Source organism: Periplaneta americana, chromosome 3 (genome assembly GCF_040183065.1).
Source record: "Periplaneta americana isolate PAMFEO1 chromosome 3, P.americana_PAMFEO1_priV1, whole genome shotgun sequence".
Classification (NCBI taxonomy): domain Eukaryota; kingdom Metazoa; phylum Arthropoda; class Insecta; order Blattodea; family Blattidae; genus Periplaneta; species Periplaneta americana.
The window spans coordinates 86,596,538-86,617,114 of record NC_091119.1 but is presented as its reverse complement, the minus strand read 5'-3'; the positions used below and the strand labels follow the sequence as shown (position 1 = coordinate 86,617,114).

At 35.4% G+C, this 20,577-nt stretch overlaps 1 protein-coding gene across 2 annotated transcripts in view; it reads left to right on the top strand.

Annotated features, from left to right (window-relative positions):
• The first annotated feature begins 2,150 nt into the window (after positions 1-2,150).
• r (carbamoyl-phosphate synthetase 2, aspartate transcarbamylase, and dihydroorotase rudimentary) overlaps positions 2,151-20,577 on the top strand; it is a 441,968-nt gene continuing 423,541 nt past the window's right edge. Inside the window, exons 1-2 of one of the 2 annotated variants that reach the window (XM_069820902.1) lie at positions 2,151-2,286; positions 3,153-3,422. In XM_069820902.1, the coding sequence (XP_069677003.1) occupies positions 3,311-3,422 (112 nt within the window). In that variant the 5' untranslated portion in view covers positions 2,151-2,286; positions 3,153-3,310. Of the gene's footprint in view, positions 2,287-2,893; positions 3,423-20,577 lie in introns of both variants that reach the window. The other variant, XM_069820901.1, reaches the window with a different exon arrangement.

Sequence of the window (20,577 nt, the reverse complement as noted above, 5' to 3'; positions counted from 1 at the left end):
GACCTAGTCGCACATCTCCGGCGACTGTCAGGACTAAATAATCGTACTGTACCTACGCAGTGGCGAAGCTAAGCTGTAAATACTGGGTGGGCTGAAAAATCTCCTTTCTTTGTATTTTTCTATACAGCAGATGTTTATCGGTTCTTCTATTAACTTATTTTGTGATACCGACTAAACAAGAAGATGATGACCACTCATTTTCACCCCAAAACACAATACAGGTATAACAATATAACTTAATTGTTTTTTATAAGTACCATGAACAATGAACATTTATATTTTGTATTCTTCCATCCGCTATTTTAATATGCAAATGTGGTGTCTATCTCCTATCTTTGTAAGCTCATTTTGTTTCATACATTCAGCTTGAAAACGGTTTCTCTTTTAATTCTACAAATAATGACCTCAATGTTCTCTCAGTATAAGCCATTTTACACAATATTAATATGTAATATACACGCATGCACTTTTGATTAAACTAACACTCAACAACACAGTTCATTTACACAACACCAATATAGCGCGACGTATTATTGTGACAGAAGGCTAGCCTCGTTTCGTACGGAGATATAGCGAATCGATATCCTCTCTCCGGTCCTCCATCAAGCTTTCAAGTCAAGATCGTAGCCATGCCTTTAGAGGTTTCTGCCACAAACCTCGCACTGAATTCTCCATACTGGAATGAATATATTCGTAAAGTCACTTCATCAAATTTATCTACTTTCGACATAGACGCGGGCTTTTCCCTTTCTTTCTCTGGGGTGGAAAACAAAGTTGAGAGCATTTCTGTGAACTCCATGTTTTTTTTTTTTTTTTCATTTGCGACACCACTAAATTGTACGTTCATTAACACCTGTAGCTGCGGATGCCCTTTTACCGAAATTTTTAATGGTATGTGAATACCGTGAAGATCTTATTTCATAAAAATACGAACATTTGACACTATTTTTCTAACTTGGCTGTGGAGAGTTTTGAAATTTAATTTAGAAAGCACTGGAAGCATTTTCGTACATTCAGAAACAAAAGCACAGCACACCGAGAATTATTCAGCACTAAAGCACGTGTCTGAGTGGCTGGGAGTAGTATCGGGGAGAGGAGTGTGAAAAAGGGGAAGACTAATAACAACAACAACAACAATAATAATAATAATAATAATAATAATAATAATAATAATAATAGTCCACACCTGTAGAGTAACGGTTAGCGCGTCTGGCCGGGAAACCAGGTGGCCCGGGTTCGATTCCCAGTCGGGGCAAGTTATCTAGTTGAGGTTTTTTCCGGGGTTTTCCCTCAACCCAATATGAGCAAATTCTGGGTAACTTTCGGTGCTGGACCCCGGACTCAATTCACCGGAATTATCACCTTCATGTCTTTCAGACGCTAAATAACCAAAGATGTTGATAAAGCGTCGTAATATAACCTACTAAAAATAAAAAAAAAACATAAAAAATAATAATATAATAATGATGATAATGACGATAATAATAATAATAATAATAATAATAATAATAATAATAATAATAATAATAATAATAATAATAATAATCATACTTTTCATGTTGCACCCTGGTACTATTTATTTACGACTACATCCCTGTTTTAATCACATTTCTTTGGTCACTGTTTTAACCAGTCTGTTTCGTGACATTTTCATTTAATTACAGTACAGAATAGATGTACGAATAAATTTCTGAATTAGTATGTTAAATAGCATAAGTGATGATATTTGACTCCAGAAATCATATTAGATAACATATCATATAAGACATTTCCATCTTCAGTTTGAAGCTCGTGATTTTATTGTGCACCTTCTCATTTGGTTTATTCTCCATTTTTATTTCTCAGTTATAGCAATCTACAGTTAATACAATACGAATAAATTCGACAATACGGGAATTTAAAATAAAATATTTTATTTCCAAGAAACATAGCCGGTACTAAGGAATGATAACACAACACAAACTATTTCACGGTCACAATAGTACTTCTTGCTGGGACTGTACGTCATCCGGCTGATAGGAACATTTTACGTGGAGACTGTACGTGTTCATTACAATAGACCGTCTGTGCCCACGCTAGTTGAGGTTATATTGTCGCCGTCGCTAAAATCAGCTGTACAGTACACTAGATGTGTTAAGTAGGTACAGTTAACGTTGGCGACAAAGAATTATTGAAGGGCTGACTGAGTTCGTTGTACCTTTCTGTCTGTATTAAAAACCAGTTTGTGGAGGTCCGTGACAAACGAGCGTGGAGCGTGTTTCTTCGAAGCATATCAAACAACTTGGGGTATCAGTGATATTTAATTTTGACCGTTTTCGACATTCTGTCAGTTAAATAACTGCATGTATTATAGTCGGCAACACACCTCAGGCTGTTTGTTACATTCAAAGAATAGCGGTTCGTGCCTGCATTGCATGCATGTTTACAGCCGTCTGGACAGAGATGCCATTACCGAATATTGACGAGTGTTTACATAGTCCAAGTGAAATTCAATACTTTCAAACGAGGTTGTTAATTATTTAGTACAGCTGATCATGAAAAAGTGTAATTTTTAGTGCAATTATTACGTTTTCTTTGCCCTTCATTAGTGTAGGCTATTATTACTATTATTATTATTATTATTATTATTATTATTATTATTATTATTATTATTATTATTAATCTCTAATTTTCCCGTAGCTCTGTCCTGTTTCTTTTGGACTAAGTCATACGCTATAGATTAAGACAGGGCATTTGTTACATGTCTTCAGCTCTGTGATTTTCCTTGTGACTCATGTTGCTGATAAAATAATTACACTGACAGTATATATTTTTATTTTCCTGTATAGGTCTATTATTATTATTATTATTATTATTATTATTATTATTATTATTATTATTATTATTATTATAGTATAAAACACGGACACATCTTTTCTCAACTGTTTCTTTTTAACGGAGGAATCGTCTCACTATAATAACAGCTTTCAAGCGTAACATAGACATAAACATCGTCATAACATAGGCATCACAGAAGTTGCCGCACTTTAATATCAATTTACTATGGTGCTGTAGAAAAGAACACTTCCATAAGATGTGTCAGACTAATAGTTTATAAGAACGCGAGTGTCCGGAGCATGGTGCAACATGCTAATGCCACGCATGTTTTCAAGGTGAAGGAGATTATGTGAACAAGAGTGGCCGAAGTTACAGAAGAGATTAAAAGCATGGCAACACTGAAAGCGGCCAGCACACGTGGATCCCTCTATGCGGCGGTTTTACCTGTGAGTGATCGAGTAGCTTGCTGAGAGTGGTCGCCGAGTGCGGAGGGATGAATATGTGTCTCACCAAGAAGCAGCCCACGTGCTGCCTCGTCCTGCAGGATGGAACCATTCTACCCGGCGAATCCTTTGGCGCCAAAGCAAATATCGATGGGGAAGTTGGTAAGTTGGTATTATTACATTATTTATCTCATAGTTACTGACATTCATTTCTCAGACATTTGTAGAGACAGGAAATTGCTTTCGCGCGACATAGTTTGTTAGTTCAATGTCAGGTTAGGAAGGCGGTAGGTCACCCAGTAGAGTAAATTCATTATTTATATTTCAAGACCGTTTTTTATATCTCTGGTCCACAGAAAGTTACTTACGACTTGTGTTACATTTTGTGCAATAGGATTTGAAGAATCTTGAGTGTGTGGAATAAAGATAAACTGTACTTCAGGAGACACATCAGAGAAACTTAAATGACCCTTCATTTTGGGATTGATTCAAAATCTTGTTTTCTAAGTAAACTACAAGGTGCTAATTTCTTACTCTTCAGTCAGTGTTGCATTCTATAACGTATTTCAGTAGGCCTACTATATACCGGTAATGAAGTCATTAGGCTGTAACATTAGTAATAATAATCACAATAATCGTATTATCATAATAAGTATGACATAGCTACCGAAGAACCAGCTACTTGTACCGTTCCTGTCTCTTGTCAAAGATCACCGATTGTTTCTTTTTTTTTCTGTTTACTTTGTTTTTTTTTTACAACTTGGTTTGCATGCTGTGTACATTTAATTATTAATTTCATCATATTTAATGTACTATGTGTAGGTATTCGGTTTTTCCGTCTTCAAAGGCATACGATAAACCTCTGATCATGTTCAAACCTGTTATTGTTTAGTCTAGGGATGGGAGGTAATTCGAAAATAACCGGTTATTTTAAAATTAATTTAACCTGAAGGAAGTTAACCGATCAAAAATAACCGGTTGTTTTCCGCTTATTGTTTTTTTTAACATTTTAAAGTCGGCAAATTAGTCCGGAAAATAAAATGAGAGGTTACTTGCAATAGAAATCAAAGAACGAATAGAACAATTTGCAATCAGCTGTAATGTAAACCAACCTCAAGATAGTTAAAAGAACGTCATTAGATGCTGAAGATCATTGACATCCCTAAACAAAATACAAAAAATAATAAGAGTTTATGAAATTGCATGTAGTTAATTACTTCATTCACATTTCGGATTGCAGGTAAAATAAATAAAAATAACACGAACTACATAATTTTTACAATAATAATATTCAGGGAAAGGATTTATATGTAAATACATATTTACTTATAAAGCTAATATAATTTATATTTTGCATTATCTTTATGTTTCACAATGTGTAGGGTTGAAAAATCCTACTTTTATTTTCCATATTTTTCCATATTTTAGAGTTTAGTACATATTTTCGTTAATTTCCATATATTTTCCATATTTCATATAAAACAGTCCATAATATATTAGGTTTAACAATAAAACAAAACAAAATTCCATTAACTTTTAAAAATACATTTCAACAATAGAGATTTAAACACATGTTCAGTAATCCCTTTAACATCAGAGTTATTTGAAAATTAGCAGTCCTATCAACAATGGGAAAGTAAGTTACAAAACTGTATTAATTTAATTTAAAATTTTTAACAGACTTCAGTTGTGCAGCTCAACAGTTAAATGCCAGTCAGAGTACACATAGGTTCAGTTTTGTAAATCATACTATAAAGACGGTAAATATGCCAAAAGTACGTCATTCAGTCAATTTAAAATCAAAACTAACAAGTTACATTTCAGAATTTAAAGAAGATGGTTTATCAACTGACAATAAAATATTATTTTGTAATTTGTGTCAGTGTGCAGTATCATCTACACAAAAGTTCCTGGTGCAACAACACATTACAACTAGTAAACATCAGGCCAACAAACAACTAAATTCCAAGCAGAGACAATTGTTTTTAACACAACCAACAACATCGAATGTAAGATCTGAGTTTAACATCGACCTGTGCCGTTCTCTCATCTCTGCTGATATTCCTCTCTACAAACTAAAGAATAAGGTCTTCAGGGAATTCCTTGAAAAATATACTCAACATACAATCCCGGATGAGTCAACACTTAGGAAGACGTATGCTCCATCCATCTACGATGAGACAATACAGAAGATAAGAGATGAAATTAAAGATAGTTCAATTTGGGTTTCCATTGATGAGACTCCCGACAAAGAAGGTAGACTTGTTGGTAATGTAGTTATCGGTTTGTTAAGTGAACAATATTCTGAACGAATTCTTTTACATTGTGATGTTCTAGAAAAGTGCAATAACAAAACTATAGTTAAACTGTTCAACGAAGCTATGGGTATCCTGTGGCCAAAGGGTATTATGTACGATAATGTGTTATTCTTTATTAGCGATGCTGCCCCTTATATGGTCAAAGCTGGACAAGCATTATCTGTTGTATATCCTAAATTGACTCATTTTACTTGTGTGGCGCATGCATTTCATCGTGTGGCAGAAGTGGTCAGAGACAATTTCCCTAAAGTAGATTTGTTGATTTCATCAGTGAAAAAAGTATTTCTCAAAGCTCCCAGTAGAGTTAACGTGTTGAAAGAAATGTACCCTGAAATTCCATTGCCACCAAAGCCAATTTTAACTAGATGGGGTACATGGCTAGAAGCAGTTGAATATTATGCCGAACATATAGACTCTATTAACAATGTTCTCCTTGCATTGGACTCTGAAGATGCAGTCTCAATTGATACTGCGAAAACAGTTACCTGTGACATAAGTGTGAAGAATGACTTAGCTCACATTCAGCATACATTTTCATGCATCATAAAAACGCTCAAAAGTCTCCAAAATAGGCACCTTTCACTATCTGAAAGTTTTGAAATTATAAATAGTACTGTGGAACAACTGAATCGTGGTAGAGGTAAAGTTGCAGATGCAGTAAGAGCTAAGGTGGACACTGTACTTTCAAAAAACCCTGGATATGAAGAACTACAAAAGGTTGTTGCTGTGATGAGTGGTGAATCAACAGTGAAGATTAACTTGGACTTATCCCCAGCAGACATTGTGAAATTGAATTATGTACCAGTTACTTCTTGTGACGTCGAACGCTCTTTTAGTCAGTATAAATCTATCCTCAGAGACAATAGAAGAAGATTCACTTTTCAGCACTTGAAAGAAATGTTTGTAACCTATTGTTATGGTAACAGACAATACAAATTGTGTTTTGTTGAAACTACATTGGAAGATAAGGTACGTCCATTATATTTTTTGTTTAGTTTGATTAAAATGTACCAATATTTAATGTACATAGTCATTTTTTTATAATTTTAAGTCCATATTTAATTCCATATTTTGGTAAAAATCCATATTTAATTCCATATTTTGGTAAAAATAACTACATATATATTTACATATTTCATATATTTTTAGTCCATATAAATCCGTTCCCTGATAATATTGGATAAATTTCAGAACACGGATTCCTTCCTTTCCCTCTTACTTCAAAATTCCAGACGGATAATTTATTCTCCTATAATCAATAAATAATGAAGTCAAAGTTTCTCGCCGTATGAACAGAAAACATCTATGACAATGTCAATCCCTGAAGTCCACCTGTGAAAGTAATCGCTATTGGGAACTAGAGACCTAATGGGACAATGATATCGTCGGTCTACAGGTGAAACACTTACTTATTTACAGATGGCTTTTAAGAAACTCGCAGGTTCATTGCCGCCCTCACATAAATCCGGCATCGGTCCCTATCCTGTGCAAGATCAATCTAGTCTCTATCATCATATCCCATCTCCCTCAAATCCATTTTAATATTATCCTCCCATCTACGTCTAGGCCTTCCCAAAGGTCTTTTTCCCCTCCGGTCTCCCAACTAAAGGCTGGTCCACAATAAACCGAGAACGGAAAGAAAGAGAACGAGAACGGAAATATTGTTAAATGTATTTAAATGTGACCATTCACAATTAACTATTGTGAACGCTCACATTTAAATACATTTATTTTAACACTTTCCGTTCTCGTTCTCGTTTCCGTTCCCGGTTTATTTGAACCAGCCCTAACAGTCAATATGCATTTCTGGATTCACCCATATGTGGTACACATACGTGTAACACACCAAGTCGAATATCATAGTTTTAAGATAAGTTAAAGGCGATTGAATAATTCGTTGATATGTAAACTGTATTTGCCGCTATATTTGCGAACATTTCAACAAATGTTCTTTGAAGGTATCATCATACATCTAAATTAGTTATAATTTTCAGAAAAAAATTACTATATGTTAATTATTTTGTGTTATTTATATTAAATTAATGAGAGATGTTGATGACTTAATGTCTTTCTCCTGACAGTGGACACTTAGTACCTATGTTTCATCTGACTATTTTAGGCAGTGGACATCTAATTTCAACAGTTGCTGTTGACTCTCCTACTTAACCTTCCTATTGTGAATGGGTCTAAATGACCCATTGCGTTTACTAAAATTAACACAAAACCCACAAAAACAGCGATAATGTGACAGGGCTTTAAGTAATCCTAAAAAACATCATTAGGAATATTTCTTATTACTTTTATCCACAAAACTGTAGTACTTCGTCACATTTTTCACTTTGACACTTTTATTGTGTTTGGGTCATTTAGACCCAGTCACGGATTTTGATTTTAATTATGAGTTACGTACTCTTGTTGAATTCCGACACACACTCACACACACTCAAACTCTCTCACACACACACTCACTCTCACACACTCACTCAGTCACACTGATAACAGCCGGTGTGTACAGATCTGCTGGATAATCACTTCAAGAACTGTGGACAGTATGTATGGTAAACCTGTTTTCTGTGCAGCAGTATTACTTCAATTTTTCCATAATACTAGCAGGTTTCTCAGGTTTGACAACAAATCAGTCCGATTAGTTAGATGACGTCATGATAAATTGGCTGCTATTATATCTTTTTTCTACATGTTTATGGAAAAAATGCCAAAAATGTTCTAACCCTACCAAGATGTCACAGTATATGAGCATGAGCAGTTGGAGCAATTTTGAGACAAATGTCCCTTCTGCCGGTACACACTTTCAAAATCCAGAGGAAAGTACGGTATAAAATTGTGATGTAAAAACAGCATAATATGTTTGTGCAGCAGAAGTGTGCAAAGCAAAGCAAGAAATTGGACCACGAGAAACAAACCAAGGCAGAAATGTTGGTAGCATTGAAAACTGATCAAAACATCACCACGGACAATTTTTTTACGGGCTATATTTTGGCCGGTCCCATGCAGTGGCGTCGTGTTCTAAGGCATTTTGCCTAGGACTCGCGTTACAGAATGCGCGCTGGTTCGAGTCCTCATGAGGGAAGAAATTTTCTCATGAAATTTCGGCCAGTGTATGGGACCGGTGCCCACCCAGCATTGTGATGCACTTGGGGAGCTATGATAGGTAGCGAAATCCGGTTACGAAAACCAGCTATAACGGCTGGGGGGCTCATCATGCTAACCACACGATATCTCCATTCTGATTGGATGATCGTCCACCTTTGCTTCGGCATGTGGCCGTAAGGCCAGCAGCCGGCTGGTCGGTCTTGGCCCTTCGTGGGCTGTAGCGCCACAGATTATTATATTTTGGCCGAGGAACTTCTCAAGAGGAATCTAACGTTAGTCAGAACTCTGAGAAAAACAAACCATAAGATATGCAGCTAAACTGTACGAGACTAGGGGGTCCAACCATTTTCGGATTCAGTCCGACGTAACTGTGGTGTCGTATGTGTCTTAGAAGAATAAATCAGTGATTTTGCTGTCCGCAGTGTATCACGACTGCAGTCTATCTTCAGAAGAGCACAGAAAGAATGAAATATTACATTACAACAAAACGAAGGGTGGAATTGACATCACGGATAAACGTGCCAATACCTACCCTTGCAAAAGGAGTACCAAAAGATGGTCTGATAGTGTGTTTTATAAGTAGCCTACTCGATATTGCAGGAATAAATGCTTATGTATTATATGATCATGCGAGTGCAATCCAAATAAATTGTACAGATGAAGATTGTTCCTGAAGGAATTGGACTGGGCCTAAAATTAACACAAGCAATGCGGGGAAAAAAGGATGACAAGAACAGAAGATAAAATTAAGTTTGGAAAATGTTCCAGGAACGAGTTCAGGAGAAAGTGCAACAAAAAGGAATGTAGACCGAAGAAAGACCAAATTACTATCAAAAATGCAATAGGTGCAAAGTGTTCCTCTGCCAAGATCATGCAAATATTTTAGGCCTATTACAACATTTGCATAGAATAAATTGGTAATTATTTTGTGTTCACACATTGGAAAATGGAGCATTTTTTGCTTTTTTTTTAACCAAGGCTTAAATAAAAGAAGAAGTTTTACTATTATATCCATTTTTAAAATCCTGGGTCAAACTGACCCATTCACAACATGTGTGACAAAGTTTCGAACATAATAGGAAGGTTAATGAAAATGGAAATGCTCAATGTTTTAGTGTTGGTTGGTTATTTAACGACGCTGTATCAACTACGAGGTTATTTAGTGTCGATGAGATTGGCGATAGCGAGATGGTATTTGGCGAGATGAGGCCGAGGATTCGCCGTAGATTAGCTGGCATTCACCGTATGGTTGGGGAAAACCTCGGATGTTTTGGTGTGACTTTTCCTACAGTTACTGGCATTTTATCCCAATATACAGTTTACGATATGTTCAGAATTAACAAAATTACCTAATACATTGACATAGGCTAATTCAAATTGTTTTGATTCGAAAGCTATTATAAAATCTGTAATTTATTGAGAGAGTGAAAAAGCTTCTCTTTCCAGACCCATTGGAAATAGAAAAGATTTAAGCAAATTACATTTAATTTAAATTATTTCTTTTGGAAGCCAAATAACATATTTTATACTATTATTGATGATAATAATAATAGTAATAATAATAATAATAATAATAATATATTTATTTATTTATACTGGCAGAGTTAAGGCCATAGGGCCTTCTCTTACACTCTACCAGGTCACAAAGTATACAAGCAGTGAAAGTTTGACAAAAAGTTAAAGAACAGAATACCGACATATTACAAAAAATAATAATAGCATAACAAAATCGACACTAAACAACATGAAAATAATACAATAAATAGAAAAAAGAAAGTAAAATGCGTTGGAATATAGTAAAAGCAACTCATTTAGTACAAATAGTTAATACGGGAAACGTAAGGAAGAATATAACAAAATGGAATGTAATAATATAATTAAAAAAAAAGAAATACGAAAATTAAATAAAATTCACAATAAAAAGGGTATGATAATACAGAAAAATGAAAGAAAAGATTCAAATAAAGAAAACACACCAAATAAAATGGAATAAAACCATTGATTCATGATTAACATTTTTTTTTTCACACATTGCAAGTCAAAATAAAAATATATATCTTGATATTTATAATTATGTTTTCAATTACAGCATATTCCAGTGTTTTTCTAGTGACATACTTCTTGGCTGCAAGTCAAGAGTAGGAGATTTAAATAATGTATCCTTAGTGGCTCTTTCTTTGTCAGCAGATTTTTCAATCACAGAATTGTTTTTCCTGGCTATATGAGATTAAAAATCATCTTGCAATTTCTAGGCTTTTCATAAGCCGTACGTGTTTTGCACTGGTCCTTTTTTAGGCTTGAAGAAATACAGATTGAAGTAATTGTAAAATATTATTCGATAAGTGACGAGGCTAACTAGTGCAACATTTTTACTCAAGCACTCTTCTGTGTAAGCTAACTGGTGCAACATTTTTACTCAAACATTCTTCTTTGTAAGCTAAATGGTGCAACATTTTTACTCAAGCACTCTTCTTTGTAAGCTAAATGGTGCAACATTTTTACTCAAGCACTCTTCTTTGTAAGCTAACTGGTGCAACATTTTTACTCAAGCATTCTTCTTTGTAAGCTAAATGGTGCAACATTTTTACTCGAGCACTCTTCTTTGTAAGCTAAATGGTGCAACATTTGTACTCAAGCTCTCTTCTTTGTAAGCTAAATGGTGCAACATTTTTACTCAAGCACTCTTCTGTGTAAGCTAAATGGTGCAACATTTTTACTCAAGCACTCTTCTGTGTAAGCTAACTGGTGCAACATTTTTACTCAAGCATTCTTCTTTGTAAGCTAAATGGTGCAACATTTTTACTCAAGCACTCTTCTTTGTAAGCTAACTGGTGCAACATTTTTACTCAAGCATTCTTCTTTGTAAGCTAAATGGTGCAACATTTTTACTCAAGCACTCTTCTGTGTAAGCTAACTGGTGCAACATTTTTACTCAAGCATTCTTCTTTGTAAGCTAAATGGTGCAACATTTTTACTCAAGCACTCTTCTGTGTAAGCTAACTGGTGCAACATTTTTACTCAAGCATTCTTCTTTGTAAGCTAAATGGTGCAACATTTTTACTCAAGCACTCTTCTTTGTAAGCTAAATGGTGCAACATTTTTACTCAAGCACTCTACTTTGTAAGCTAACTGGTGCAACATTCTTACTCAAGCACTCTTCTTTGTAAGCTAACTGGTGCAATATTTTTACTCGAGCACTCTTCTTTGTAAGAAAAATTTATTTATTAAATATTCAGATTTAGATCCAAACATTTACGTTGGGGCGATTTTCTGGTGTTGTGACTTGAGACAGCAAAGAAACTATTTGTGTGAATGTACAAGAGCCTCAATGTTTTGATCGCTAGCTTTATTTTCGAGGGGTATTTTTTTCCCTGTCTGTCATTGTTACTAAAATTCCCATTGTTACCTCTCCCCAAAAAATTTGATAGTAATTATTGGTACGTATGTTTGAAGTGCACAGTCTTGCAAATTGTTGGCACATTCTGATATTCTCTCCATTCATTCGGAAATAATATTGCTTGGAATTAGCACGTTGATTTGCTCTATCATTGCGGAGTCTACGCTCTTTAGGTTTATCAATGACTACGTTATTTAAATTGAAATCATTTCGTCTGAAATTTTACCATTGTGGAGTCAACAATTGTAGGAACTTTTGGTGAATGCGGTTTAAATCCTGTAGATGTATAATCTTGTATTTTGTCTTTCTGAACCATCACCAGAGATATGTTTCTCACCTTCTGTTTCTACCACCACATCTTCGTCACCTAAATACTCTTTTGGTGGTGTTTCTAGTGAATCTTTGGTGGAGTTCTCACTTATTCATACGAAACAATAAAATAATAATAATAATAATAATAATAATAATTCCAACTTCAAGCAACATTACCATCTCCTTACTCTTTAAACCACTGCTAATCGAGTTATTAACCCTTTCTAACCCAAATTAAATTTACAAGCAATCCATGTTGAAACAAATAGCTGTATTAGGACCAATTCAGTGACCAAGTTACGGGAGTGGCAACATTTGAAACAAAACTATATTGATGAAAATGTATTGAAATAGAAGTTATCCAGCAAAATTTACCTTCATATGTAACACACAAGTATATAAATGCTATAAAGTTAATTATTGCCATATGGTATCTATAGGTAAGAAAGGGTTAACCATACAAAAAAAAATAATAATAATTCACCCTGAAGCAACATTATCATCTTCCTGCCTCTTTAAACCACTACAAATCGAGTTATTATCCAATAAACAGTAAAATAATATGCACACGCATATTTTTAGTACAATCACAAATGAAAATGGACATAAATAATAAGATAGGATAAAGTTGCCTAATGCCGTGATGCCCCTAATTCCGTGATACGTTTTTTCCACTGACTATCACGGGATTGGGTATCTTGCTTGAAAGTTCACTGTATTCTTCAAATTTCATTGTCATTTTATGTTTCAAATTATGATGAAAATAATAGTAGCCTATGAGAACTTCATAGAAACTAAGAAGATAGACTTTGGGGATTAATACCTAAAGTCCCTTATAAATCAAGTGTAGGCTACATAAATAATGTCGGCGAATATTACTTATGTCCCAGCCACCATAGGAACTTGCTAAAATACCTTGAAAATGCCATGGATTTATAGTATTGATTAGTAGAAATTGATGTGATCCTGGGAAAGCTGTAAGCCCATCCAACCCGCTCTAAATACGTACCTTACTTATATAGTATACGAAAATCGTCGTGGTGCGTGAATGATGAATACGGCCATATTTCGTTAATGTATGAGTGGGTTTAGTGTCGCCAACATAGAAATAATACTACACATCTAAACAAACCTAACCTAACCTAACCTCTCTCATAATACTACACATCTAATCGAACCTAACTTAGCCTAATCAGTCATAATACACACCTAATCTAACCTAACCTAACATGTCACATAATACTACACACCTGTAAGTAACATTCCTCACATTTAGTATAGCCTAATTTCGTTTGCATGTATTGCCGGCTCTGCTTCTGGTATCAGTAGCCATCTAGTGGAATTGGATCGTAATGTCATGAAGAAAAGAGCTACTTTCATAATAATTACATTTAGTTCGTTCAGTCTATGTCTTGTGATAGCCCTATATTAAATGTGTTAATGTAGTAATTGAAATGTGTTGTGGGTGTGATAAAAGTATTGAAAATTGGTTTATAGCGCAACATTGGCAGTGATAAAAGTGTGCAATATTCGTTCAGTGGCTGGTGGATACTCTATATTGACCTAGATATCTAACCCAAAGTAATGCAGTCCTTTAATACGCCGATACATGTAACCTATTGCTCCTGAGGTAGGGAGCGACGAATAAAAGAAGTGATAGCTTGGAAACAAAATGTTATCCTTGTATAGAGGATTCCAGGTTAAGAAAATAGCATTGGTTATATGAGGCTATTCCATGAAATGATCAGTTGCCATAGAAACGCCTACCTACCACAGCTTCTACAGTGTACTAAGCAAGGCTCATAAAACCAATGTTTTTTTTTTCTTAACCTGGAATACTCTATAAGTCTATAGGGACGGGACAGTTGAAGGGACTTCTGGATGGTCACCAAAACTTAACCCGTGCCCACCCTTCTGCTAACATTAATACTGGAAGTTTAGCTAAACCTCGTTTCGGAACATTTCCAACCCACAGTAATTTACTGCTGTACAGTGAAGCTACAGAGTTCAAAATGTGAACTGCAGAAATAGAAATCTTCATTAAATGTTATGGTAGTGTTAACTAAGCAGTTACTAATTATGCCTGATGCAAAATCGGCTGAGGTGATTATTACACGGATGAAATTCCTTACATTCCTATGCAGTTAAAAGTGTACATTAATTATTGTCAATTGTCTCACTGCATAATTGTCATTGTAATGTTGGCTACTGTGACTAAATGGCTTTTGCTTTACTTGCTCCTAGGCTACTGTGACATTAATTATGGACACATTTTACTTAATACAGAAATAACCTCAGTTTATTTTGCAACAACCATAAACTGTAATTGGTTTGGCAAAAATTATCAACTTTATATTCAAATTGTTTATTGTTATAAGAGCCGTGAGTTCGTGGGAGCAAGCAGTGGCGGGAGCGGGGGAGGGAGGAGGACCTGCCACTGATCAGCCTACAGAAACGCCGGGGATGTTCGCTGGGACTTACTGTATAATCTATAGTCCCGTCGCTCTAATTTCCGGCAGCCAATCGCGTTGCAGGTCGGCTACATTTAAAAGTGTGCGTCTTGTGATTCGCTGAGGAAGACGTTATTCATTTCTTAAGGCTCGATAAATACTTAATATAATCGCCCGCCATTTTGGCTCTTTCGTTGGCGTTCGCAGAAAGCACACGAAGACGTTATTTGCCGCTCAATTATTTGCTGAATTACAGTGCGTTTGATTTATTATCATAGGAGCTACGACATGATAATATTTAACGGTGTGGCAAATAGATTCCTCGTATGGTAGCTCGGCAACGAAAGAACAAAAATGGCGAACGATACTACCTACCTAGACTTTATAGGGCCTTCACTTCCTAAGACGTAAGCAAAGAGGAGGAGTCACGCCGGGAATAACAGCGTCGCGACTATAAAAATACTGCGAGCGTAAATGGAAAATTAATAGTGTGTGTCGATCATTGCTAATATTTAATAGGTCTATTTGCCGTGACTGGCTCAAAAACACTGGCGCCACCATTGCATTATGTTCTGTGTCGACCTCTTGTAAAAACTTAAAATTTCAAGCAGTTTGAATCAGGTGCTCTAATTTCTTACAGAATTGAGGTCCAGAAAATATTGTTTTAAAATTCGAGGATGAAGTTCACGATCAATAGCGCATCCGACATCATCTTAGAGAGCATTTTAATTTAAGGAAGAAGAGAATGTATATACAGTAGAGCATCGATTATCCGAATACCGATCAACCGAAAGCGTTCCAGTCGGCAAATTCAAATTTGCGCGTGCGTAACTGTAGACCATTTTGAACTTGTCAAACTAGGCTAGTCAGTTCTCTGTATTATTTGTAAGACGTATGATACAAAATATAAACGTACAGTTTTGTGTTTAATATCAGTGTTTCTTTGTTTCATGTTGCTCCTTTGACACCGGTACAATTTGTTTTCGTAAATGATCGGTTCCCCGAAAAATCAATTATCCGGACACTCCCTATCCCCAATTGTTTCGGATAATCGATTCGGTACTGTACATCCAAGAATCTGATCTGTTTATTTCGTTCTGCACGTTTAATGTGTGCTTATTCAAAGCAAGTCAAGCTGTTTAAAATGATTGGTCTGAGTGTTTCAATATAGTCATCGTTGTCTGACTACAAAAAGTGTGACGTGATGGGTTTAAATGCTGTAATAAACACTAAGATTATTTCATCTCATTAAAAAGTGTTAAAACCAGGGTGTCCACATTCTGGAAAATCGGTGGTGATGAGGGAGAAGTCAGGGAAGTTAAATTTGATCCTGAAAAGTCATGGATTTCGTTCTAATTCTTGAAAAGTTTGTGAAATTTCCCCAATGATAAAGGGGAAAATTTTATGCTCTAGCCTGCCGTCACTCAGGTTATAATAGCATTTTTTTTTTCAAGTGTGCACCGCAAGGGAATTCATATGGTGACTTCATATGAATGCATTCGTAGCCTATTTCTGCGTCATTTAAATTTGTTTCAGATTTTCATTGTTTCAGTTTGAGAAACAAAACTATTATGGCTAAACCAGCGAATAGGGATTATAAAGAATGGACACTTCGCGTCGGTACCTTTGATGTAGCCGGATTGATTTCTATGACCTTCAAACCAGCTAGAGCGTGAGATTCTGCTTTCTCCCTAGAGTTGGCGCTGACATCACACCAGCTAGCAGTCGACACAGCGGAAATATAACACACATAGTTAATACATCTAGGTACATTATGTACTCAAATAAAATAAATTGGATCCATAAAATAATAAATCAGTCATTAACTGTAATGCCTAGACTCTAGAGTTCCTTTATAATGAGAGTTGAGACGTTGACCCCAACAACAATTAAAATATGTAATGATTTGATAGCACTGAAAATGGAAAAACAAAACTCTTATGAGAAGTAAAACCATATACCTATATTATATTATATACAAATATTAAATGAATTCGATACTTAATTTTATAATGTATTATATTATTTTATAATATAATTTATTATATCTGAAATATAAAAAATTATTATTACAACTAGTTTGCCACTGAGAAATAAGAAAAAGCTGTTAACTTGAATTTATTTGAAGCAAAGCGTTACTGGATTATGCAATAAGGTGGGCGATGTTTGGATCCTGTGTCTCAACTCTATTCTCAATTATTATCTTAGCGTATGCTCGATTACACTACCCTTTAGCGCTTGAAAGTGGAACCAAACGCCGGCGCACAGAGAAACAAAACACAGGAAAATTTTCTTAGTGTCCATTCTTTATAATCTCTTTTCGCTGGCTAAACATTGTATGGGCTACTTTCTAATTATCTTATTTCGATTCTTTTCAGTAATGACTATTCCAAAAATCGGAGTCAAAACTTTTGGATCATAGAATCACTTGTTTTCTGTCACGTTTAACATTTTTCTGAAATAAGTTAGTGTTTTCTTGGTAACCATTCAACTTTTGCTGTGTTGGTTTGTAATTGAAAACTTGTTGTGAAGTTTGTAAAATACGGTAATATTTAAAAAAAATTAAAATGAAGAACGAAATCTAGGAAGTGGAGAAAGGTAGGCCAACTATGGAGATGGTGGAGGCTGGGTTTCCATGCTTTCTTTTTTCTGGGAGGGGGGGGGGGAAGGGAAAATAGAGCAGACAGTTTAACATTCTTCGTTCAGGTCACTGGTTGGTCAGGGAAACCTAAAATTTTAGTCGGGAAAAGTCGGAGTACTACTTTTTGCGAATTGAAGTGGACACTGAAAATATTATGGTTCTACGATAGCCTATGATATTTTAAGTAGGTTATTTTACGACGCTCTATCAACATCTTACGTTATTTAGTGTCTGAATGAAATGAAGGTGATAATGCCGGTGAAATGAGTCCGTGGTTCAGCACCGATAGTTACCCAGCATTTATTCGTATTGGGTTGAGGAAAAACCCCGAAAAACCAGGTAACTTGCCCCGACCGGGATTCGAACTCGGGCCACCTGGTTTCGCGGCCAGACGCGCTAACTATTACTCCACAGGTGTGGCCTGATTTTCTAATAGATTGCTATAATTCTGAACGTGTGGATAGGCCTATGCTGCAAGCTCTCTTTTCTATATAAATAAAGACTTGTGAAATCCTAAATATAGATTTTGATAAAAAACCGAATAATCATCTCCAGAATATTATTTTAGACCCAAAAAGCCTTAGTTTATTCACGAGTAAATTTTTACGTTAGGAGTCTACATCCCGCAGAATCCCTAAGATGAATAATCTGTTTATATATAAATAATTTTTTATCTGAAATTTGTATTCATTTCAGTCTTATTGTTTGTAATCTGCCTAATAGGCCTAGCATACGTTATAAAAGTGTGTAACTGGCACAACATTAGCTGAACGGCTAAAGCTTTGGTTTAGACTCTAGTAACTGGGGTCCGAATTCTGGTGGATTCAAATGGAATTTGAGGTGGACAAAGACTGTGCTTGGCGAAAAGTAGTACTTCCGTTTCCCCTACCGGAAGTACACCATTGCTCCATCATACAGTTGAATTCTTGCCCCTCTGTAGTACCTTCTACGGCGGCAAAAATAACTAGTTTCGGAGCATCTCTCCTAGATGGAGACGTTCGGGCGAATGACGCCACGTTAAGTAAAGTTACACGCCATTGGGAAACATAATGTGTAACTTAATACAACTTTTTTGGAATGAATAGATAATCCAAAGCAAACAGAAATGTTAATATATGAACATCAGTTTTCCTTACATACAGTTTTTGTTATTTTACGATGCTTTATCAACTGGAATTGTAACTGATATGAAAGTGACAATGCTAGAGAAGTGAATCCAGGGTCCAGCGCCGGAAGTTACACAGCATTTGCTCATAAGGAGTTAAAAAAACCCTCGACTAGATACCTAACTTGTCCCAACCAGGATTTCAACACGGACTCGCTCGTTTCACGGTCAGACATGCTAACTGTTACTCTACACTGGTGTAGTTTGTGAACTTGCATTGATCTTCATGGGCGTTTATCATACACAATACTCGTTCATTTTTAAACATACTAGTTCACTTATAAAAATTAATACTGTTCATGCAATTGATACCATATTTTTGCGGTCTCATACTGTAGCTTCTGTTATAAGGAACACGTTTCGCTAATCTTTCTTTAGTCAGTCAGTGTGTTTATTTCCGGTGGATATATTTTTTACAGTTATATAATTTAGGATATTTCACATGAATTATTTTCATGTTATGCAATAATGGTCAAAGTTGTCAGTGTTTGTCCACAAAATATCGTACTACATAGCCAACCATATTACTTTATGTCAGGTATGCTCATTCTCTGACTCCTGATTACGTTCTGTAATCACAACCTTCCAATGTAGAGCGTGCTGTTCCTCGTTCGTAGCTCGACGGAGGACTGCAGAAGGCAGTTCAAGTACTTAGTAAACGTACGAACAGTGCGGGACAATGACAGTCAAAACCTTTTGTAAGCAAACGATCATTCCGTACAGTGTGGGAGGAAGACTATTTTTGTTGTACGTTCGGTGAAAACGGAAAGTGATTACTATATTGTAAGGTACTGTCAGGAATACTACTGAGCAACATAAAACGACATTATAGGCTCTGCTACCCAGAACATGCGGAAGTGACAGAGAAGCTATTTTCTGTAATATAGCCTATTTTCATATACCAACGTTATTATTATTATTATTATTATTATCATTATCATTATTAGACCTATTATTATTACTATTATTATTGTTATTGTGGTGATTTAATTCCAGCAGAAGTAGATATTTTGATAAAATAATTTTTCAGGGGTGCAACGTGCACTGCAGCTTCAAGAATTGAAAGCACTTCATGAAAGGCCAAACATTGAAGAGAGTCGAACAATTCAGAGTCTATGTTTAGGAGCAAGTTAGCCTATGTAGTATGTTGGGAATTAGCTAAGGCACTAAAACCCTCCACGGATGGTGAACTTGTAAAGAGATGTATGGTGCCTGAACAAAATATAGTTAATTATATCTCTGTACTGCAACAGTTCAAATGTGAATTCACAGAACATAGATTTAGTGATTTTAGACGTATGGAGAGTGATATTAGTATTTTTGTTAATCTTTTCATAAATTTAATACAATCCGTGAGAGTGCAGTTCCAGGACGAGTTAATTGATTTACTAAGTAACGTAGAATTCAGAACTAAATGCAGAGAATATGACTTGACAAGCGTAGAATTATTAAAAAATGAACAAAAGTAAATATTACAATATGAGGTTATTCGTTGCCACTATGTTAGCTGCCTTCGCCTCGACATATGTGTGCGAACAATTATTTTCGAGAATGAAGGTCACTAAATCCAAACATAGGTCCCGATTAACAGATGAGCATCTTTAGCGCATTGCAGTAAATTCGTTGGAAATAGATTCCCGATTACTTGCAGAAAAGAATCCACATGTTGAATAGACCGCAAAGTAGACTATACGGTGGAATATGAAAATGATATTATCTATGATATTATTATATCATAACTATATTAAATATAATAAATAGACTTCGTGGAATTGCCACGAGAATCGCAAGGTTTACTACGCACGCGATATAGACTGTATGAGAATGGGACGTGCAACGGATGGAGTATGCCACTTACGTAAACACTGAGCAGTATACTACGGTTACAATAAAACCTGTATCTTGCATTCAAGAAATATAATG